Raw genomic sequence first — 24,148 nt, 5'->3', positions numbered from 1 at the left:
CTCTCTCTCTCTCTCCTCTCTCTCCACCACCTATAGACTGGAGGTGAGTTACTCCGGTCAAGTGAATGAAAATCGAAACAAAAGAGAAGTTAGTAGGAGAAAGGGTGGGCACAGCGGCGTCAGGTGTGGACAGGAAAATGGAGTGACACAGACTGAGCGGACTAATAAGAAGGAAGAGAGTCTTGACTTGAGAGGTGGCTCTGTGGTAAAGGCACTTGCCATCAAGTCTGTAATCCCGAACTGGACTCCCAAATGTTCTTACAATCTACATGATTTGGACTGGGGCACATGTACATGTGCACACACACACACACACACAAACACACAGAGAAGCCATAAACGTTTAAATTTTTCTTTAAAAAAGGAAAAGGGGCTGGACAGATGGCTTAGCACTTAAGAGCACTTGCTGTTCTTGTAGAGGACATGGACTCGGGGCAACATTAGACAGCTTACAACTACCCATAACCCCAGTTCTAGGGGATCCTGTGCCCTTTCCTGACCCCCAAGGGCACCTGCATGCATATGATACATACACACACACACACACACACACACACACACACAAACGCGCGTGCACACAGACTACACACACACACATACACAAATAATTTTCAAATTACCAAAAAGGAGGAGGGTGGCACTTGGGAAAAGGGTCCCACTCCTAAAGAGCCAGAATGTATTACTAAATGGATGACATGTTCTCAATATAGAAATGAGAGAATAGGCAAGGCCTTCAAAAAGCAGTGCATAACACACAGAAAAGATGGCACAGGTAAACAAATGTTCTATAGTCCTAAATAAGTGACTGGAGAAAGCCAAGCACTTCAAATGAAAAGAGAAAAAGGAAGCACAGGGGATGAGCAGTGAGGAGGAGCACTGGAAGAACAGCGAGTGCGCAGAGGGCGAGAAGAATGGCTGGACAGACAGACATAGGGCTCTGAGGGAGACAACTGAGTACAGTCAACCCGCAGTAGCTCAGACGAGGCATCAGAACTGGTGGCCCAGCTCCCGGACAATCCAGATCTTCAGTAGGGAGTGAGGGGTGGATAGAGAAAGCCTGCTGAGGGACCTAGTTACCTTCTCAGCTGACTGGGCGGTGCCAAAGAAGATGGGAACAAAAGCCAGCCAGATAATGCAGGTGGTGTACATGGTGAAGCCGATGGGCTTGGCTTCATTGAAGGTCTCAGGCACACCTCGGGCTTTGATGGCGTATACTGTACATGTGACCATGAGCAGGAGACTGTAGCCCAGGCAGCCAATGAGAGACATATCAGACATGTCACACTTGAGCACACCCCTGGCCTGTTCAGGGTCCACCGTTCTCTGTTCCTCATAGTCAATCACGCTGTGTGGAGGCTGGGCCCCCAACCACGCTATCACTCCCACCACCTGTGGGAACCAACACAGAGTCAGGGACATACTCTCTTCTATTGATGAGTTTGTTCCAGCCCCTCACCCAGGTCTCTGGCAGGTTAGATTCTGTGATGTTCTTGGCCTATTAATTTGGATGCTTAGTCTTAAAATACCCTCCATGAAGTAGGATCATCCAGAGGTGTGTTCTGACCTGTGATGGGGTGGGCAGAGAGGACAGATGTGCTCGAGGCTCATGTGAACCACATCAGGGCTGGGTGGGTAAGCAGCAACTGGACCACCCCACATTGAACTTTTAACAGCGATGCCACGCCCCTGAGCACCTTCAACGTTCTAGAATCTCCTCAGCAGCCTCAGTTTCTCCATATGCAGGATGGAGAACCCACATAATCTGTCATGAGGACATGATGGTATTTTAGGGAAACAGCTAATGCTGCTGCCACCAATAAGGACCAGTCCCCAAAGGGCTGTTCTGTCTTCACCCCAAGCCACTCCATAGGCTTGATAGCAGCAGCTTACACATAGCTAGGAACGCAGGAGGCTGGTTCCCAGGGACCCCCCCCCCCCTTCCCTCTCCAAAGCTAGGGAACTGTGAAGGGGATGCCATAAGCTTACGGTTAAATGTGTAATGAAGCAAATCTACCCACATCATCGGCCAGAGAAAACAACCAATAGTAGCAAGAATGTGAACTGAGGCTAACCTAACGCCCAGGCCCTAACAGGGAGAAGGTGAAGTTTGAGCTACTCCCTAGTGACAACAGACAGACCCTAAGCCAAAGGAAACTGAGGAGTAGGAATCAAGATGTCTGTATAAAGGTGAGAGCACGAAGGGGCCGATCCATGGGTTAGATCCAGTTGTTCACTGTGAAGGAGTGCCAGATGGATGCATAGGAGGGGCTGAAATCTAGCCATCTATCCAATGTTACGTCCTCTAACAAAAAGGATCTCAATTGAAGAGTTGCCTCGATCAGATTGGCCTGTCAGCATTCTATGTGGACATTTTTATTTTGATTGCTGATTGATATAGAAGGGCACAGCCTACCCTTGCCCAGGTAGGCCTGGACTCTATAAGAAAAGAACTGAACGCTAGCTTGGTAGCCAGCCAGTAAGCAATGTTCCTCCATGGTTCCTGCACTGACTTCACTCAGTGATGTACTATGACCAAGAGGCATTGATGAAATCACTTTTAGTCATAGCATTTCCCACAGCAACAAAAGAGAAACTAGAATGGGATCTTATAGTAATTTGTCCACTCCGAAGGAACACTGTGGTAGCAGCTCAAGGAACTAAGGCCTCATGAAATAAACCCACACCATCTGACCAGCCCAGCAACACTGGACACTTCTCCTAGGGTAGGGAAAAGTCAGTCCCCTAGATCCTGAGAGTGATGGCCCACGGGAGGGTCAGTAACCACAACAGACGCATACTGAAGCCACACCCACATGCTGCTACGGAATCTGCAACCCACGCTGTAATAAGCTTCTATAAAACGAGAAAAATGGAGCAATGCATAAAAACAGATGATGAAGAGGAGACTCCAAGGGCCCAGTTACACCAGTTGTTTCTTGTAGGTAAATTGAAGGAAGAAATTGTAGGTAAAATGAAGGTGGCTCTCATGGCCATGCCTTTAATCCCAGCACTTCAGGCAGAAGCAGGTAGATCTCTATGAGTTCCAGGCCAGCCTGGTCTACAGGGTGAGTTTCAGGCCCACAGGGCTACATAGAGAGAGACCCTATCCACCCCCCCCCAAAAAAAGGCAATGAAATACCACTACATATCCATTAGTAGAAGCATCTAGAAGAGCCAAAGGTATCCAAATTGATGGGGCAAGACAGATGAGTCTGAGGGAGTTAGAGGAGCACAGAATCTCATGTAAGCATCTCCATCCAGTGAGTGAGGGGAGTCTTGGAGCACCATCTAAGGATGCTCAGGGCATGGTATCTGAAGAGACATCCAGCACCGTCTAAGCACAGAGAACCCATTGCATGAACCAATGCCATGGGAAGTGAACACAGGGATACAAAGCCGGAAAGGAAGAAGGACTCATCTGCCCAGGAGAATGTGCCTTGTCAACATAGGGCCAGGCTGTATCAGCATCCAGAGAGCATGGCTGGGTACACACGGTCACACCAGCCACCACAGACCCTTCGTCAAGTCTTTCACCTCTCAGTTCTCTCTCCATAGAAAGCATCCAGTCTGTGGAGTCTGTCCAACACTGTGATAGTAACATCTAAGGAGAACCGCCATGGGGACTCTGAACCTCGATTTTTAATGTTCCTTGCATTATGAGATGCTGGCCCTGGTGGAATGAATGCCACACCCCACAGTGACTGAGGCCTCATGTGAGTCAGGCTGTGAGAAAGCTCAGTTAACTGAAGCAGATGATAGCATGGTCAGACAGGTGGGTGCTCAGTTCTCTCTACATGCACAGCAATGGAAACAGTGGCTTAAACGTGAGTTGCTCTCAATCCTGAAGAAAAAGAGGGTGTGTTGTTCTTCTGGTTATTTCAACAAAGTCTCACTGTGTCACCCTGGCTGGCCTCAGTCTCACAGAGATCCCCCTGCTTCTGCTTCCCAAGTGCTGGGATTAAAGACATGGGCCACCACATTTGACACTGTCCTTTTGATTTTTAAACACAGGACCCGAGAGGAGAAAAGTTGACTCTATAAAGTCTCTTCTCTGAAAACTTAAAAAAAAAAAAAAAAAAAAAAAAAAAAAAAAAAAAAGACAGGGCCTCACAATGTAGTCCAGACTGGCCTAGAACTCTCTATGTATACCACAGAGTGCTCTATGTTCCAAGTGCTGCGTTTAAAGGTTTGTGCTACCACCGCTGGCCTGAAAGTTGCTATATGCCAAGGGTGGCTTTGAACTTCTGCTCCTCCTACTTCCATCTCCTGAGTGCTGGTATAACAGGTTTGTGTCACCATGCTGGGTTTATGCTGCACTGAGGGAATCAAACGTAGGGGCTTTGCATGTTAAGAAAGCCCTCTGCCAAATGAACTGCAGCCCTAGTCTCTTATCCTCTGAGTTTTAAGGTGGAGGACTCTAGGCACCCCTTATGCACTCACCATGTTACTGGGGAATCTGAGGACCCACCTGCAGCGAGGTGAGGCCGAAGGTGATGACTAGCTGAGACGTGGGGCTGATGAAGGGTGGCGGTGTGACAGAACGCTTCCCTTGCTCAAAGATGCGGTAGATGCGGTTGGTCTTGGTGAGCAGGGCTGAGTAGCTGAGCGTGGTACCCAAGCCAAGCAAGAGTCTTCGAGAAGCACAGACAGCTACACAAGGCTCGGCTACCATTAGGAAGGTGATGGCATAGATCAGGAAGATGCCAGTGAGCAGCACATAGCTGAGCTCACGGCCAGAGGCGCGGACTATGGGAGTGTCATTGTGTCGCACGAAGGTGGCGATAATAGTGGTGGTGGCCATGATGCCCAGGACAGCCAGGAGAAGGGGCAGAGCGGCCCAAGGAGAGGACCAGGTCAGGCGCACCACGGGTGTGGGACGGCAGCCAGTGTGGTTGGGTGTGGGCCTCATGTCCCCTGGACAGGCCTCACATGTGAACTCGTCTACCTGGAAGCGGTACCCGTCGCAGGCCTCACAGTGCCAACAGCAGGGGACACCCTTCACCATCTTTTTCCGTTCACCAGGCCGACAGGGGAGGCTGCATTGAGAAGGGGGCACCTCATTGGGCTCGCCTGACCACTGTAGAGCTTCCATCTGGGACAGATAAAAACACAGGCTGCTGACCTTGACCACCAGGAAAAATTCAGATCCCTTTACCTCCACCTGCAGCTTAGTCCACGCCACTTACGTCCAGTCTAAGAGCCTCTGCCCATTGGCCCACAGCCTGGTACCCGCCGCTGCTGGCACTTCCATTGGTTGCCTGGTACTGGAAGATGTCATAGCGCCCGGGGGCATCTCCATTCTCATTGAACATCACTGGGGTTCCTGCACTACCTACAGGAAGAGGCCAGTCATCTCCGGTTGCTTTACCAGCCCCTAAGCCATCTTCCTGGGAAGTCTCAAAGACCAGCCAGGATAAAAGAAGAACCAGACAGGCTCCTGGCAGGATGCTCAGCATCACTCATTAGCCATGAATGTAGCTTCAGAGTAGGGGATAAATGCTGCCTCACAGCCAGGAGAAGGTCATGGGACAAAAACGTGCCCCCCTCGGAGCTGGGGACGGCTCAGTGGGGTAACAGTCCTTCGCCTGAGTTCAGATCTCAGCACTCACTCCCAGTGCTCAGGGGCAGAGACAGGGGGATTGCTGAGTCTTCCTGGCTCCAGTTTTAGTGAGAGACCCTGCCTCAAAGGTGATGGGGAGTGACAGAGAAGGACTCCTGATGTTCCTCCATTGTCACGCACCCAAGGTGTCTACATATACACAAGTCTCACAAAATCAAAAACAGCAGCATCACAAATACCTGATAGAGAGTGTACAGTTTTATGCAGGATAGTAGTTGAATATAAGGACAACTCCCATAAACTAATGTAGCTGGATTTTCCCTGTCCAATTACATTAAAGTATTAGTGCACCAGGAGGCCTGTGATTGGGCAGGGAAAGGAGAGGCGGAGCTAAGAGTTGAAGGGAAAGGGAGAGAGGAGAAGAAGCAAGATGGAAGGCGAGGAGCAGGATGATTCAGAATCTGCGTGGTTTTCAACAGCCACGGGTAGATTTAACATCATAAAGGATAGAATAATTGGGATAACTTGCCTAATCTAGGTGGGCAGCTTTTAACATTATCAATTGACTCTGAAATTATTGTAGGGGCATCTTGTGAATTGAGAATTTATTGATATATAAATCTGACTGGTTAATTGTAAGCTTCAAGAGTTTTGTTTCTGTTGGGTTGCTGGGTGTTTTTGTTTTGTTTTGGCTTTTTCTTTGTTTTTGTTTTGTTTTTGTTTGGTTTTTGGTTTTTCGAGACGGAGTTTCACTATGTAGCCCTGGCTGTCCTGGAACTTACTCTGTAGACCAGGCTGGCTTCGAACTCAGAAATCTGCCTGCCTCAGCCTCTGCCTCTCAAGTCCTGGGATTAAAGGGGTGTGTTACCACTGCCCGGCATTTTTGGGGGATGAGTTGCTGGGTGTTGTGGGGGCTGATGAAGGGGTGGGTGGTCATTGCCTGGGGCTGGTGTGACAATGACCAGCCAAGGGAACTCCAAAGCTACAGTGCCCAGGCACTGCAGGAATTTGCTGGTCTTGTTAATATTTCCCACAACACATATACATGGGAAATTTCTTTGGGCCTGTTCAGATACATTCCTTAGAGCCTGGGCCTTACGCAGCTTCTGTTGGTTCAGGGAACATGTCAGATCCATGCCTTTTGCTCCAGAAGCTCAGACCCTGGCTGGGGCTACATTGGAAGCCTGTGACTCAGAGTGGGCTGTACATGTGCACCAGGGTGCTTCCTGAGGTCTGAACTGGGCCCTGGGTCACCACAGAGCCTGGATCTATTAACAGCTACTTGCAGTGGACAGGAAGTTCTATGTGACTTGGATCAAAGAGCAGGTCTTCAACATTGAATTTTGCAAATTGGCTCTGAGGGTGAAGCCCCTGGAGGGCTAAAAAGCAGAGGCCTACACTTGGCTCAGATCTCCAGGGTCCTGTCTTGGTGTGCTCTCTTCCACCCTGCCCCCTTTCCCACTGATGGGCTGCCAATCACCCATGGAAACTAGCTGTCCCACCCTGTGAGGCCAGTCACCCACTCACCATTGAAGCGGACTGCTCGGATGTAGTGCAGAAGGGTCCGGCCATCAGTAGGCTCCATGGCTGGGCATAGACCTGTGTGGCCTGGGCAGAGTGCTTGGTGCATGCTGTGCAGAGCGTGAGCGATGGCATACACAGCATCTATCACGAACTGCACCTTCCCCTCCTGTTCATAGGTGGAATCCTGGCCGATGCGTTCCTCACCTGTCCTAGGAGGCCCAGAGGAAGTGTGCCTGGCCCCTAGACATCAAACCTGAACTCCCCACCCTCTCCCCTGTCACCTTCCCCATCCTGATTAGTGCTCACCTGTGCATTTTCGAGTGGAATCATCTGACTGGCCACCTGAGCTGGTTAGTTTGCAGTTAAAATTCTCTTCCCAGAACTCAGCAAACCAGATGTTTCTGCGGTTGTTCTCCAGGGAGCGAGTCATGAAGTATTGGTCAAATCCTAAGAGGTGGGAGGGTGGTGACCATCTGAGCCAGGTGTGCTTCTCTCATGTCCTTTGGTCACTGGCCCACTGTGTATCCAGCAGTGGTCTTGTGACCGAGAGATCTGGATTCTGAAGGCAGAGACAGGTGAATCCCCCAGAGCAAGCTAACTAGCAAGACTAGCCATATCGGAGATCTCTGGGTCCAACCTGCCTCAATGAAGAAGGTGGGGAAAGAATTGATTCCTAAAATCAACCTCAGGCCTCTTTGTGCACACACATACACTTGTGTCATGTACAACACACACACACACACACAAATGGAAAAAAGGGGGGAAGTACATGGCAGTTCTGGCATAGTATTTGCATCCTTAAAGAATATTTTCACTGCCCTTTATGTCATGGCTAGGGGCTGCTAAGGCTATGTAATGGACCGGGCTTCACTATCCACCTTGTGAATATGAAACCAGAGGCACAAAAAATACAGAGCTTTAGAGAGAAAAAAAAAAAAAGCTAACTAGAATCCAAGGCTCTGAGAACACCATTGACTCACTGTTCCACACCTGCTTGTACCACCCACTTCCAGATCTCCTCAGATGAAATGCTTTGATTGCTAACACTCTTCTCTGACCAGCTTGTCCACTTGACAATTCCTTAGCATTTAGCTAAAAGAAAGGGTGTGAAGGTGGGCACCCCACGAAAGCTGGAAGCCTGCAGAGGGCAGAGCGCATCCTCTACTGGGTCCCTGAAGCATGCCACCCAGGCTGCAGTTTCAGTTCTCTATTCAGAGAAATGGGAAAGCAGCCCCTCAAAAAGTGAACCCTCACTGGTGGACTCTTCTCAGTGCTCCCAGCTGGGAATGGAGCTGGCAGGGAGACAGTCAAGGCAGGTCTGCCTCGCTTCATCACTTGGATCAGAAGGATAGTCTATTCCATGTCCTTGGTTTCTCACCTGCCAACCTTCCCACTTAAATTCCCTTTGGTACAACCAAAACCATATGCATGGAATTTTAAAACAACAGCAAAACACTAGGGGCTCTTTCTTCTGGACTCTGAGCTGAGTGTCCATTCCCTCATATGCCTCATTCAAACACTGCTTGCTGGGATGAGACTACAGAATTCTCAGAGTTACACAGCATGTGGGACTCTGGAAGAGAGTGGTACCTGTTGGACAAATGTGGAAATGAGCATCCCAAAGAGGAAGCATTTGAGAGGATGAGTGGGGTGGGGGCCTTACCGTCGATTGAAGCCCTTTTGGGCAAGATGGTGATGGCCCCCACAGCCTCTTCCTCTAGGTTCAAGACGGGAGAGATCTTGGATCCCCAGCTGTCTGAACCAACCCACAGGAAGTGACCAGTCAGGTTGGCCTGGCGTGTTGCTTCCAAGACCCTCCTGGTAGGAACAGAGCTAGAAATGAGTTACAACCTAGGATCTTTCCACCTCCTACCGTACATCCCTCTATCCTTCTCCACATCTACCATCACATCCCTGTTTATCAGGGCTCTGCTCACTGTATGTATGAGTGTGTGTCTGTTTATGTGTATGTGCATGCGCATGTGTTGTATTGTTGTATGTGTGTGTGTGTGTGTGTGTGTGTGTGTGTGTGTGTGTGTGTGTGTAGTGACCAGAGGTCAACTTTAGGTGGCCTCTACACCTTACTTATTATTTATGTATTTATTTATTTATTAATTTCAGACAAGATTTCTTCAGTATCCTAGAGCTTCTGACTTGGATAGGCTGGCTGGCCAAGGAACCCCAAGGATCCTTCTATCTCTGGCTCCCCAGTCTGCAATTACAAGCCGCATGCCACTGGGGTTGAACTCAGGTCTTCATGCTTGTGTAGCTGGCACTGTACTGGCTGAGCCATCTTCCCAGCCCTCTGTCCACTCTAACCCACTCTACGCTGGCCCTCGGATGATGCTATACTTTGCATTTGCTTTGAGTATTCTCTATCTGGTGGAAGCTTACATCTCAATGTAAATGCTGGGAGGTGATATGGAGCCTATGAGCTAGCCCTTTAATCCCAGCACTCAAGAAGACAGCTTGGCCAGGCGGTGGTGGCACATGCCTTTAATCCCAGCACCTGGGAGGCAGAGGCAGGTGGATTTCTGAGTTCGAGGCCAGCCTGGTCTACAGAGCGAGTTCCAGGACAGCCAGGACAGCTGTACAGAGAAACCATGTCTCTAAAACAAAACAAAACAAAACAAAACAAAAGACAGCTTGGTCCACATAGCAAGTTTAGGGATACAGAGTGAGGTCCTGTCTCATTAAAAAAAAAAAAAAAGCGGTGTGGCTTAGTGCAAGGTTAGTGGGTCACTGAGGGCATTGCGCTTGACCACTGGAGGGGTGAGGTGAGGTAATTCTATGAAAGCAGATAGTTATAAGAGAGTCAACCCGTCCCTCTTCTTTCTGGTGTTCCCTTTCACCATGCACTCTCTCCTTCTCCTACTCCCTCCTACCATGATAACATTCGTCAAAATGTGATGCATGCTAGGCTCTCAGCAGAGCTGATGTACTCTGCCTGGACTTTTAACCTTCAAAGGGTTGTTAAAAATATGTCTTTTCCTAAAAAATTTACCCTGACTTGGATATCTGATTATAGTAAAGAACAATGGATTGATGCAGAGAGCTCCTTTGGGGAAAGTTAGGGGCACTCGGGAACCATTCTGTTCACAAATTCATGTTCCACCAATGTCATGCTCAACTTCCTGGGCTGGAAAAGAGCTGTGGCCTGCTTAGAGTAGTGTATGTTGCAAGGTTTACTGGGACAGTGTGCCTCACAGTACATTTTCTGCTCTTGGGTCTGCCTACCACTTTCCTCTCCCACAGTGAACAATAAAAATAGTCATGTTTTCCTGTGTCTGGCCTGGGACATCTTCAGCCAGTCAAGCCTGTCTTATTCCAGGAACAAAGGACTCCAGATAGCAACAGGAAGAGCTTAGGGAGAGGAGAGGAGTTGCTCATGGCTGGGAGTGAGGAAGAATAGGACTCTCAGGAAAGGCATCAAAGAGTGCACACGGTGACGGGGTGTGCCACCTGTCTCACCTGATGTCATCCTCATTGGCAAAGATGATGATGCCCCGGGCGTTGGGTGTCTCCATCAGCCTCCGGATCACTTTGTGGAATTCTCCTGGCTTTGGCTCCCTGGGAATCTTTATTGATTGGGCAATACAGACACCTCCTGGGTGGCAGGGATACCAAAATCAACTCTTGCCTCACATACCCACCTGCCTGCCACTTCTGTGACTACATGCTACAAGTATGTGACTTAATTGTGGAGTTTGGAGGGTAGAGAGCTTGTCTGGACCTTACCAAGTAGACTATAAGCATGACCTGAATCCCTTAAAATAACAGTTCTCAGCATGTGGGTCACGACCCCTTTGGGGATTAAATGACCCGTTCACAGGGGTTGCCTAAAACCATTGGAAAACACAGATATGTACATTACAATTCATAATAGTAGCAAAATTAGAGTTATGAAATAGCAATAAAAAATAATTTAATGGTTGGGGTCACCACAACACGAGGAACTGTATTAAAGGGACAGGTTGCAGCATCAGAATACAGCACAGCCTTAAAGGGACCTCACCCTCCTGGAGCATTATCCTGCCTGGCAACGGAGACCCCCTCCATTCCTCTGTGTCCCACCCCATGGATCCTGGCTCTCTCCTTTGTTAGCTGACTGTTGCTGGGAACCCCCGTGCCCACTCCCAACTCACCAGCCTCACGGGAGATCTGCACAAAGGCTTCAACCCCACTCTCGCCATAGTTGCCCTCAGAGGCCAGTGTAGACACGTAATTCCATCCCAGTGCCCGCACGATATCCACCATGGCCTGGGCCTGGTAGGAGTCAGGTGGCACCACTCGGGAGAAGAAGTCATAGCGTGTGGAGTCACTGAGCTCTGGGGCTGTGGAGGCATAGCTGATCTGGGGTATCTGAAGCAGGAAGGACAGACAGCTAGGCTGTGGCTGGAGGGTCCAAAAACCAGGGTGGCACTGGGGACTCAGGGGTGGATAAGTCACAGACAAGTTAGAAATAGCTTTGGGGGACAATAGGGACCTGGGACACAGATGAGGGATAGAAGGTTTGAGGGGGAGAGTTAGAGACCAGATGGAAGGGCCACACACAAATACTGAATGTATGGGGCTAATGGGCTATCTGTGAATGCATCTGGTGACTGGAAGGTTGGAAGCACTTAGAGCAGGGTCACCACTGATAGTTGCAAAGGCTATGAAGAGGTCCTGGAGCTTAGGAAAAGTCTGCCTTGGTCTAAGGGAAAGGGTGTTATTCTGTTGGCTCTGTTTCCCAGTGGGAAAGCCAGTCTTTGTCAATAGCAGCCCCTGCTGAGATCAGAGCAGATTAGAGCTGGAGAATCAGTCTAGACCGTCCAGTGGAAAGGTTTGATGGAAACTAGGTTTGTTCTATGGCCATTAGATAGATTAACAGCAGGGATCACAGGACAGAGCCACAAGCTAAGAGAAAGTGGGACCTGGGGTGGGGGTGGGGGTATAGTTGAGAAAACAGGAAAAGGAGGCTGAGCTTCTTGGGCTGGGAGCAGATCTGCATTAGAACAGATAGCAGATGTTGCCCTTCTGGAGATACAGAGGGACCAGCAGGCAACCCAAGGTGTGGCTGAAAGTCTTGGGAAGGCTGGGACTGTTCGTGGTAGCAGTACGGCAAAGGGGAGTGGGAAAGAGAGTAGAAACATGGGAGGGGAAGGAAGGGGAAGAGATGGAGGACGGGTGAGGCTTAACTAGAGAGGGTCAGGGAGACAGATGCAGATAAACAAGAAAGCAAAAACCAGAGGAAAGGGGCCTTCTAGCTGCTATAGACATGCCCTCTCCAGAGGCACTCCAATCCCCGAATCCTGAGGTGTCCAGACTGCAAAGAACACAGTGCCCCCTTGCGATGAAGACGATGCTGAGCCTTGCTGATAAGCAGTACAGAAAGGGGAGGGAGCTCTGGACGTCTTTAAGAACCCCCTTTTCCCCCACTCCCCGCCCCACGCACCAGAAGGGGTTAAGGCAAGCATTTTGAAATAGAATTTAAATGTAGATTTTTTAAAAAAAGGAGTGGCACTCCACCCCTCAATAATCTTGGCTCCCAGGGGTGTTCAGAGCCACTTCCGAGGACTTCTAAAGAAGGGCCTAGTTCCTGTGAAATCTAAATGTCTTTATCACCTACGGATGCTCAAGGGCCGGAGCACCTTGCAAGATTGCACAAGGTGTCCGCAGAACACGAATGGGTGGACAAGCGGGGACTGGGTCCAATCTGCCCTTAGCCAACCTGGTCCAGAACGGACAGACTTCTGGGGAAAGGGGAACCCTTCACACAAAGCTGCCAGACCAGCCAGGCTGGGGAAAAATGATCTGCCTCTCTGGACAACAGCTGTTTAATCTGGATGATCGGGAGAGATTGAAACAGATTCTTCCAGAAGTTAGTAAAGGGACGACGGGTGGCAGACGCCGGCCCTCACCGCAAACAGGCGCAAGACGTTGGCGACCATGATGGACACGGAGCTAGCCGAGGCTCCCACCACCGCCACCACGCGCTCAGGAGGCGCGGCTCGCAGCGGGGGGACTCCCCCGGGACAGCGCACGCTGGCCTCTTCGCCATCGCCGCGGCCTCGGATAAGAGCCTGCACGAAGCTCAGTGCCTGCTCCAGAGCGTAGGTATCCCGCGAGCAGGTGTCGAGCAGCCGCGCGCCCAGCCGCACGCCGGGCAGCAGCTCCGGGTCGGCGTTGACGCGGTCCAGAGCATAGAGCATCGCCTCCAGCCGGTGCACGCCCTGCTCCTTCTTCAGCGCCCCGCACGCGCGCCCTGCGGCGCCCCGCGCGTGCACCGGGAAGAGGCCACCCAGCGTCAGGCCGCCAGCCAGGCGCACCGAGCCCGCACCGTGGGCTATGCCCGCCTGCGACAGCCACCAGGCTAGCCACAGCAGCAGCACCCGGAGCCTCCCCATCTGCTCCTGGGCTGCGGGAAAGGAAGTTACCGGGACGCCTTGAGCGCCGGCGGACGAAACTGCCACCGGGCTCAGCGGCCACTTCGGGAATCTGGCCAGACACCGAGAGCGCAGGAAAAGTTGTTGACTTGATGACTCGCGCGCCGACAACTCAGCCGCCGCTCCCAGGCCTCCAGAGGGTTGCTCTCATTCTCCCTGAAAAGTCCCCCAGTCGATGGTCCGTCCCTCTCCTTCCCCTCTCAGTTCTGGGCACCTCTTCCTCTGGACCCACCCCAGGGTCTAGGCGCACTCTAGGCTTCCTTCCCAGTGGTTCTTACCTGAGCCAACCTCTGGCTAGTAGGACGAGTCTGTGACAGCTGTAAAATCAGAGCTCCAGCCTAGAGGATTTAAGGATTCTGGGGAGGGATGAGAGTGAGGGCAGAGACCCCCTCCAGAGCTTGAGAGTGGAGGAAGGGCTCTCTTCCCTCTCAGCCTCTCTGGCTCCCTGGGTCTGTTTCTCTCCTAGACTGTCTTTAAATTGTGTCAAATCCAGCAACACCAATAAGCCTGGACACTCATCCTCAATATGCCAATTAAAGAGACAGATAATAGTGAAAGTCGGAGATAAGATTTACACAATGTGTCCGGCCACACTGAGAAGAGGAACAAAGAGGTCCAGGAACCTCCTCCCTTCTCCCCCTCTCCCGTAGGTCTTCAGAGACTTTGGTTTAAGCTGAAAAGGACATGAATGAGCAAGTGGCTCTGGTCGCTGGGATCCAGTCTCTCCTGCAAGGTGGTCTGACAGGTTGCGAAACTGTGTAAACTGTCTGGGAGGCAAGCTTCTGAGAGAACACACGGGTGTCTTCAGAACACTCTCTCCTGACAAGAGCTTTGCAGATGCTCTGGCACTGCTCTTTTCTCTGTCTCACTGTGTTCTGCATTTCTGTACCTACCTAGACGTTCTCCAAACGTGGCTTATTCCACTCTAAATGTCTCCCTATCCTGCTCCCTACGTTCTCGGACTCTCCTGTCTTCCCACCATTCTCATTCTCTGTCCTGACCACTAGAACCCTTTCTCTCTTAAAATATTGGTATATGGATTTATTTATCTATCGTGTGTGTGTGTGTGTGTGTGTGTGTGTTTGTGTGTGTGTGTGTGCATGTGTGTGATAGGCAGCACATGCACTCTCATGCCAGAGTTAATTCTCTCCTGTTTTGTTTCAGACCAGGACAAGATGCATATTTTGCATATCAAGGCAGACCTGACCTCGTGATCTCCCAGCATCCCTCAGTCCCTACTTGACATACCCTGCCCCCAAACCTGAACTTTCCAGCCCAAGGGCTGGGCTGCCCTCCCCCCTATATAATCCAGACATTTTGGTCTCTCCCTCTCTCCCTTCTTTTCCTTCTCTTCTCTCTGTGCCACCTTTCTCTCTTTCTATTCTCCCTCATAGCCCATGACAACTCCCCTGGCCTCAATCTTCCGGGCCTGTGAACTCACCTGAGAGCAGCTTCCTAACAAACCTGCCTTTATCATAATCTAATTTGGCTTGAATTGGCTCCTTTCGCCAGTGGCAGAGAGACAAGCTATCACCTTCCACCATGTTGGTCCTGAGGACTGAACCCAGGTTTTGAGTCTTGGCAGCAAGCCCTTTTCCCAGCTGAGCCATCTTCTCAAAGCCTGGGAGTTCTTTTTAATGCAGTTGCATAAGGACCATCCCAACTCTCTCTGGGGCAAACCTTTACATATGTGGCAGATGACTGGAGCTGAGCGAGCTAGAGGGTGCCAGCACAGTGAATCTGAAGGACAGGTACAGGACAGGCTTGGTAAGACTGGAAGCAATGCTGGGCAGACCTTCAGCAGCAGCAAACATGCAAAAGCCTTGCAGAGAATCTCTTCACCCTGCAGACAGGGAAACAGACACCTCAGGCAGTGAGTGGCAGCCCAAGCCCATGCAGCTGGCCTTTGTCAGCAACTAGATTTTTGCGTTTCAGAGTGCTGTGAAACACCAGCCCACCCACTGGTTTACAGGGGTTAGTTTACCCGGTAGCTCCCATCCAGGTCAGGAGCTGGTTCAAACTGTGAGGCTGTACAGCCCAAAGAGACTTTTCCATCATTGCCAACAGAGGACAGAATTGAGCTCTCTGATGCTGGACAGCAAAGGAATCTTGGAGACAGGTGCTGAACCCCAGCCTCCAGGGATTAGTGGAATCAGGGCCGGAGCCAGCTTGGGTTCCATTAGTCACAGTGGATTAGGGTGGCAGCAGAGATCTGGACATGGCTGGTGGAGAGAGCAACCAGCAGAAACCACTCTCTGATTTCTCTTGTTCACACCCAGAACTGTTCACTACTGTGATGGGAGCCAGCTTAGTGGGGTTTGGCCAGAGTGGGTGACACTGCACGGGACTATTCAAACAGAGCTTTTGTGTCTCTCTCTGTTTGTGTGTGTGTGTGTGCAAGCATGTGCACCCAAATAGAATTAACTTAAGACTATAGCTTTGAGGGGTCAATGAATGGGTGCTGTCAGAGCTTCTGCCCTCTACACTAGGAGTGCTGTGAATTGTCCACCTTCTCACTTTTAGAGAACATGTAGGCAGGAGGGTTGAAGCATGTCTCACCATCTCTAGCACAGGATGTTGAAAAGCATGATGTCTACATCCATGGATGCCCACCTAAGCCTCAGTGTCCTGCATGGACCAGTGTGGAGCACATGTAACTAAGTAATTCCATATTGGCTATGTTTCTCATTGCTATGACAAAAACAAGTGATACAAGGGAAGGGGTATTCTGGATCACAGTTTGAGGGAACTCTGTCTGCCATGACAGCAAGGTTTGCTGGAAAGAATATGAAGCAGCCAATCACATTATGTCCATAGTCAGTGAGAAAAGAAAGATGAATTCTGGCGCTCTCAGCCAGCTTGCTTGTTTCCTGTTTGTATTGTTATAGTGCCACGTGCATTCAGGGTGGGTGCTTACCCCCTCAGTTTAACCTCCGTGGAAAGTCCCTCACAGTTACACTCAGAGATGTGTCTCCCAGGTGATTCCAAGACTATTAAGTTGACAGGGAAGACTAACCACCACCTCATCCCTCACCCCACTGCTGCTTTGACAGCCTGTCTTTATGCTAGGCTCCTCTGCCAAACCCAGGGCAACTGTAGCCCTTTCAGTGCTTAGCAGGATGAGTTGTTTAGAACAATCTGCCATCAGCACTCGTTGATACCTGCCTATGCAAGCACACTCACACACACATATACACACCACCACCACCAACAACAACAACAAAGCATAGAAAACATCTCACTGTGGAAGCTGTAGTATGGTATGGTATGTCCCACAGTATTTCTCTCTGTCCACACATCTTTACTTGAAGATATTCATTGTAGAGTCAATGGTCTGGTTTAAAGTCTCTGACTTCTATGACACCATCAGTATTGGATCCTCATCTGGACTCTGCCGTGGGCCAGTCAGTCTGGGCCTCCCTCAACCCACAGGGAAATGGGGTTCCGGTACAGGTCCCAAAAAGTGTGCATAACAGGACTCCTTCAAGTTATCCTGTAGTTGTTCTGTGTCATGGAGATCCTGCAGTTTTGGAATAGCAGGAATATCCCTTTCATGCATTCCAGCTGCTCACAGATAATATATTTTGGGGTGGGTCAATTCAGAGCCCGGGATCTGGGCCTGGGTGGTAGCTTAGCTGGTCAGCCTGCCGGCTCTCCCTTACCCACACCACCAGAGTGAACTCTCCAACACTGTTCTGGCTAGGCCAGTCAATGTCACCATGCCATCCATCAGCAGGAGGCAGGGTCAGCTCTCGTGCTCTCACACCCTCAGGACAGTTTATCTGCGCCCATTCCTCCAGAGCCACCTCCACTGAGCTGCCCAGAGCTGCCCAGTCAAGGTTCAGTATACTCTCCCAAGTGCTGCAACCTGGGAGAGGCTGGGCCTGCTCTCACGCTCTCACACCCTCGGGACTGGTTCACCCATACTTTCACCATCAAGGCCAGCTTCCCCATATAAGCCCAGATGAGGTGTAGGGCCCACTCACCCAAGGGCCATAGCCAATGAGGGGCCACTAGCTCTCTCTCCCTCTCATGATCCAGGGTCAGAGGGGGACATAATCCCTACACCCATGCCACCTCACACCAGACAAGTGGCAAGGCCAGCTCTTCCATACTCTTACCCTTTGGGGGGGGGGGTTCACCGGCACCCCTTCTGCTAGTGCCAGCGCTACTGTGCTTCCCAGAGGAGATGCAGGGCCTGCTCTCTGCAATGTTGCAGCCAGTGAGGAGCAGGGCCAGTTCATCTGTTCTCATGACTCTGGGGCCAGTTCTCCTGACTGCCTCAGTGTGTGTTGGGGGGGGGGGGTGAGGATCACCCCTGCATCCACACCACCTCACAGCAGACAAGTGTCAGGGCCACCTCTCCTGTGCCCTATCCTTAGTGCTGTCTCATCCACTCTCCCTTGACCAAGGCCAGTGCAGCTGTGCTGGCCAGACAAGGTGCAGGGCCCACTCTCCGGAGTGCTGCAGCCAGTTCTCCCACTCTGCTGTCCCTGGGGGCTAGCTCTCCCTACTGCCTTAGGTGGCAGGGAGTGAAGAGGTGGGGAGAGCATGGCACCTCACAGCAGACAAATGGTGGAGCCAGCTCTCCTGAGCTTTCACTCTCAGGGCTGGGTCACCCCCACCCTCAGGGTTAGTTCTGCTGTGCTATCCAGGCAAGGGCTAGGGCCTGTTCTGAGTGCTGTAGATGGTAAGGGATGGGGCTAGCTCCTGACTGCAGAAGTAGTGAAGGGCGGTGTGTGTGTGTATGTGTGTGTGTGTGTGTGTGTGTGTGTGTGTGTGTGTATCACATCTGTACCTGTGCTGCCCATGGCAGATACATGGCAGGGTCAGCTCTCCCACACTCACACTCTCAAAGCCAGGAGCATCTCCACTGTGCTGCCTGGTCCATTCTCTAGAGTGCTGTCACCATGAAAGATGGGGTCAGCTCTCCAGGGTGCCACATCCAGTGAGGGGTGGAGCCAGTTACACACAGTCCCTAGACATCCACGTGGTCCCTAGAAGTTGCCATTACTAGGGACATCCCATGTTCTCTAGTAGTAATATGAGCCACGGACACCAGCCCTGCCACTGTGTAGCCACAGACTTAGCTGTGGCCCTCAGTGGCAGCTTGGGCTGGGACATTACCATGACCCCAAGTGGTAGGCCACTGTTAAGACAGTCGAATAAGCCTAAGGGACTGCCTTGAATGTGGGCAGAATCTAGTGAGAACGTCAGCAGGCCTGGACAAGCTCCTCCCTCCTCAGCAAGTGTGTCTGTGGTCACTGCAGCCATGGACATCAGACTCCAGAACTTGTCAGGTTAAGTTTTCTTGTGTCATTTTCTGTGTCCATGAAGTTAAGAGTTCCCTGCTCCCATTTGCTTTTCCCCAGTGGCCAAAGGTGTTGACCATCTTTCATGTGTATTTGCCCATTTGAGATGACTATTCAGATCTCTTGATCTTTGTTAAGTAGGGCTATTGGCTTTCTTGTTAAGGTATAAAGCCTGGACTTATTGAACATATGACTAGAAAGATTTGTGTTCCTGTCTGTGGGTTGTCTGTTTACTTTCTTCATAATACAAAGCATTTTAATTTTGTTAAGATTCAAATTGCATTTTTTTTTTGAGACAGGGTTTCTCTGTTTAGCCCTGGCTGTCCTGGAACTCACTCTGTAGACCAGGCTGGCCCCGAACTCAGAGATCCGCCTGCCTCCCAAGTGCTGGGATTAAAGGCGTGCACTACCACCACCCGGCTACATTTTTCTTTTATTGTTTGTGTTTTGGTATCACAACTGAGATCTTACAGGCAATTCCAAAGTCATGAAGATTTATACCTGTCCTGGTTAGATTTTTTGTTTGTTTGTTTGTTTGTTTTTTGTTTTTGTTTTTGTTTTGTTAACTTGATACAAACAAGAGTTCTCTGGGAAGAGAGAACTTCAATTGAAAATGTCCTCTGTGGGGCATTTTCTTGATTAATGATTGAAGTGGGAGGGCTCAGTCCACTAGGGAAGGTACCACCCCTTGGCAGGTGGTCCTGGAGTCAACAAGAAAGTAGGTCGAGCAAGCCACAAGGAGCAAGCCAGTAAGCAGGTTCCTTCAGGGCCTCTGCATCAGTTCCTGCCTTCACTGATGGAATGTGACAATCATTTCTAAGTTCTCAGATCTAAATTGATATCAAACCTCTCCTCCCAGACACTGACACTGCCGTCCATTCCCACCACCCCCATTGCTTTTAATCACAGTGTTTTACCCCAGCAATAGAAACCATAACTATGGTTTCATAACTATGAACCTATGTTACTGTGTTTTGTTTTTAGCATTTTATGATTCTAGCTCTAACATTTAGATCTTGGATCCATGTTGAGTGGATTTTTGAGTATAATATGAGGTTGAGTCCAACTTCAACCATTTGCGTATGGATATCCAGTTGAATGCACAGCAAGGTGGATGACTTCAACCTGAATGAAGAAACCTGAATGAAGAGTGCGCTAGAGTAATGTTGATGTCTGGCAGGTAGAAAGAACAGAAGCTGGAGCCCAGATGAAGACCAATGTGAAAATAACAACAGTAATAATATCAAGAGACAAGAGAGGGTGTTCTTGCTGAGAATTCATGTGTGAAACTCCAAATGAAAAACTGGGAGCAAGAGGGGGATAAAAGCAAAGCAAATCACTAAGCCATAAGCAGATTTGGAAGCAGGACATTAATGCAGAACAAAATCCCGATTTAAAAAAATAAATGTAGCTCCACTGTAGTGCCTGCCTAGCACACACAGGGCCATGGGTTCCATTTCAGCACAGAGGAGTAAGAAAGAAATAGCCAGAGCACTTCTCAGATTACAGGCAGATACAGTGAGCTGAGGAAGATGAGGGAACATCTTCAGGTTGTGTTGGCATTTAGTCTGGGCTCCACCCCACAGTTATCTAGCAACAGCCAGGTATGCCTGACTCACTATAAAAGGGGCTGCTGGCCCTCTCCTGTCTCTCTTGCTCTCTTACTCCTCTTCCTTACTCTCTCTCTCCCCATTCTGCTCCCCGCCTTCCATGTGCTCATGGCTGGCCTCTACTCCTCTATTCTCTCTCTTTCTCTCTCTCTCTCTCTCTCCCTTTCTCTCAACCTCCCTCCCCATGCCCTGAAATAAACTCTATTCTAGACTATACTGTCATGTGGCTGGTCCCTCAGGGGGAAGGGATGCCTCAGCATGGGCCCTCGAAGGCACTCCCTCCCCCACACCTGACTACACATCCACCAAACATTCCACTTCTCCTTATCTTTTTATAAACACAACAGGTTGTACTGCAGTCTGCTGGGTCAGCTCACAGCATGGGGGTCCCCTCACTCTGAACAGAAAATTCTCATGTGAAGCCTTCTACGGAACAACAAACTAACCCATGATACTCAATTGTGTTACAAAGGAATTTCTCTGTTCACAAAATATCACACAACAGGAGAAAATGACAACACACATCGTGAAATTGATTGTAGGTAAAATAAAAAAATAAAATAAAATTAATGTCCCGGCCAAACCAAGAAGCAGAGGGACAGAAAGAGCCAGCTCAACATTTACAAATGGACAGAGAGACAAACCTGTCACAACCAGTCTTGTTAGAGCCAGAGATGTACTTTAGCGGATTAACGATTTGGGGAATGTAATGATTTAGGAAATGTATTTCTGTAATTCACTACATTAACAGATTAAAGGCAGAAACATGATTATCTAAATGGATGCTGAAAAAGCAATTTGGTAATATCTACTTCATTCATGATTTAAAAGTTTAGCCATCTGGGGATCTTATTTAGCTTGACCAAAAACCTACAGAAAGTACCACACCTAGTGTGGAGTCAAAATAATCTTAAACTAAAGTGGTGTGTTTTAGCATGTGCATTGATGCTTTGTCTGTCGGTGGTTTGGTGTTTTTGTTTGTTTTGTTTTGAGGGGGTTGTTCCATTCCTTCTGGTATATTTTGACAGGAATAGAGGCGAGGGAGGCTCTTACAGCATTTGGTGACTTTCGGACCTTTGCAGTCTTCTGATGATGAAATTCTCCCTCTTCGGTTCAACAGAAGCCCTTCAAGTTGGCTCCTGTGATGTGGCCTTTTGCCTTTCTTCAGAACCTTTACAGTGGACAAGCACAGGAATAAAATTTTGTAAGAACAGCTAGACATTTCCAACTCCAACAATGAATAGATATTATCCCTACCTTTTTGCTTTCCCTGAAAATCTGAGCTGCCAGTGGCAGTAATAACTAATATGGCAGTTTATTTCCTTAATATTGAAGTATGAGCCAGCAATGAAAAATTGTGTATGTTATGTATCTTTTATAGCCTAGAAAAAGCATAATTTTCTATTAAAAAATGAAAGAGGACAATCCTTTTGCTATCTATACTAAGCAGCCAGCTCTTATTTGTCAACAATTTTTTTTTTCAGAGACAGGGTTTCTCTGTGTAGCCCTGGCTGTCCTGGAACTCACTCTGTAGACCAGGCTGGCCTCGAACTCAGAAATCTGCCTGCCTCTGACTCTCAAGTGCTGGGATTAGAGTGCGCCGGCACCACCACCTGGCTCGTCTACAATTTTAATGCACACTTTTTCCTCCTTAGTAGTATTACCATTGTAATTATGAATAAAGCCTGCACAAAAGCCTGAAAGCTGGTGGCAACTGGAAAGCAGATTCTCAGCCTTTAGGTGCCTGTAAGGTACAGGGGGTTGGCGCCTGGGGGTTGGAGGGTGAGTTTAGGAGGGGTTGTCGCAGTGCCTTCTGGGAAATGTAGTCCACAAAAAAACACAGGTGGCTCATGCGCACGCGCAGTAAACCTAGTCGTACCGGCTTTGGGCATTGAGTTTATTGGGCTTTCTGGCGGAGCTGGCGCAGCCAGGAGCCTGCGAGGTAGGGCTGCAAGCCCGGCGGGAGCTCTCAAAGGCCTCGGCGACAGGTGCGGGTCTCAGACCCTGACTCCAGGTCCCCCGGCCCAAGCAGCGGTCAAGGACGCCTCCAGCTTCAGGTTAGGTCGGCCTTGAGCAGATCGCCTGCAGACTTTCCATACCGGAGCTGAAACTTTGTTTCTTCATTTCTGTCAGTCTTCTGCACTGGACTGTGTTTTACAGTGAATTCCACAATTTTTTCCCCTGTACCTTTGCTCTAAGGTTTTACTGTTGGAAAGGAGCAAGATGCTGAACATGGAGCCCGGCGGGTTAATATATATCATGCACTCTACAGGAGCTGCACCTCCAACCTCTTTTTCTCTAAAATTTAAATTGAGTTCTGGCTAGTGATGTTGTTCCTTGAGCGAGTGTGTGTGTGTGTGTGTGTGTGTGTTCTTGTCAATTTAAGTGACTTTGGTAATTCTTTTAACCAGAGGCCCGTGAGAAGGAGGAGTGGACTAATTTCTAGTTGGTGGTGTCTGAAAAGGGCATGCATTCTGCAGTCATTTATTTCACTTGCAATGTCCAAGTACAGATATGTAGAGTATTTGTGCTTTTCTCTTACCTCTGGGAGTTGCACCCAATGGTGCCTCTTACCTTGTTAATAAAGAACTTGATAGCTGTGACTGTTTCGTTCAGTTCATCTTTATTCATAACCTCTAGTGAAAAGGCCAGAGGCCCGATAACATAGTGTGCTTGTTGCCTCCTTCTGGCTTTGGTACCCATGCCTAGGATCCCTGTAGCTTGGGGAGGGAGGTTGGGTTGTGCAGATGCCCAGCAGGTGTTTTCTAGCCTGGTCTGGCCCAGCGAGGGCTGGAGAGGAGCCAGGAGGAGTAGACCTCACAGCTTTTTTCTCTGCCTCAGGTATCTTCTCAGGAGGAGCTGCAGAGAGAGAAAAATGATCAAGAGGTTGCTGCCAGCCCAGGTTCACGTGAGTAATGGACTGCAGAGTGTGGGGCGGATTTATTTCATCCTTTCTTGAGCTTCTCTGGGCCTTAAAGCGTGAGGAAGGAACAGAAGCTGCTGAAAGGTGACGCCCTAACTCCTGAAGGAAGCTGCTTCCTATGCCCAGGCCAGTTTTCAAGTGGCTTCTCCACGAATCAGTTAGTAGCCATTGCCCAGGAGTAATGAACTGCCTTCCCTCACCCCCACTTCCTGAGCAGAGACTGGTTCTTGCATCCTCTTGGAGAAGAAAGATTGCAACAAGACAAATAAAGAGTCTTAGTAAGCAAGATTTTATTAGAGCAAGAGCTTCCTTGTGCAAGCAGAGGAGATAGAATCAGGCCAAAGGGTGTCAGGATAGTTTTTAATATCTTTTTCCACCTAAACCTTCATAGAAAGCTTATTCCCTCCCCCCAGTATGTTAACCTACTTGATTGAGGTCTTGTAACCTGATTGTAGGGCTGGTCTCATTATCACTTGTCTCATTAATGCTCATCAACTCCAATATCCTGTTGTCATAAAGCTAGGCTTAAACAATAGAGCTCTGTCCCTATACCAGCCCCTACCTTCACACGCATATCTAACTACTCACACTTTACATTCATATCTAACTACTCACTTCACACTCATATCTAACTACTCACTTCACATTCATATCTAACTACTCACTTCACACACATATCTAACTACTCACATCACACTCATATCTAACTACTCACTTCACACACATATCTAACTACTCACACTTTACATTCATATCTAACTACTCACTTCACACTCATATCTAACTACTCA

The 24,148-nt window shown here is 49.4% G+C and overlaps 2 protein-coding genes across 3 annotated transcripts in view; one reads left to right on the top strand and one right to left on the bottom strand.

Annotated features, from left to right (window-relative positions):
• Positions 1–13,832, bottom strand: part of Grm6 (glutamate metabotropic receptor 6) — a 14,327-nt gene extending 495 nt beyond the window's left edge. Inside the window, exons 1-10 of one of the 2 annotated variants that reach the window (XM_031351757.1) lie at positions 13,791–13,832; positions 12,988–13,484; positions 11,230–11,446; positions 10,556–10,691; positions 8,748–8,902; positions 7,391–7,531; positions 7,088–7,288; positions 5,187–5,332; positions 4,469–5,092; positions 1,078–1,389 (exon numbers count right to left, since the gene is read on the bottom strand). In XM_031351757.1, coding sequence (XP_031207617.1) covers positions 1,078–1,389; positions 4,469–5,092; positions 5,187–5,332; positions 7,088–7,288; positions 7,391–7,531; positions 8,748–8,902; positions 10,556–10,691; positions 11,230–11,446; positions 12,988–13,473 — 2,418 coding nt within the window. In that variant the 5' untranslated portion in view covers positions 13,474–13,484; positions 13,791–13,832. Of the gene's footprint in view, positions 1–1,077; positions 1,390–4,468; positions 5,093–5,186; positions 5,333–7,087; positions 7,289–7,390; positions 7,532–8,747; positions 8,903–10,555; positions 10,692–11,229; positions 11,447–12,987; positions 13,538–13,790 lie in introns of those variants that run through there. The other variant, XM_031351758.1, reaches the window with a different exon arrangement.
• The window catches only part of Znf454 (zinc finger protein 454), a 124,740-nt gene that overhangs the window by 69,923 nt on the left and 30,669 nt on the right, over positions 1–24,148 (top strand). The gene's annotated exons all lie outside the window — the stretch shown is intronic.

The sequence above is a fragment of the Mastomys coucha genome, unplaced genomic scaffold, assembly GCF_008632895.1.
Source record: "Mastomys coucha isolate ucsf_1 unplaced genomic scaffold, UCSF_Mcou_1 pScaffold5, whole genome shotgun sequence".
NCBI classification, from domain to species: Eukaryota; Metazoa; Chordata; class Mammalia; order Rodentia; family Muridae; genus Mastomys; species Mastomys coucha.
Note: the sequence above shows the minus strand (reverse complement) of the source record. Positions and strands in the feature narration are given on the sequence as shown.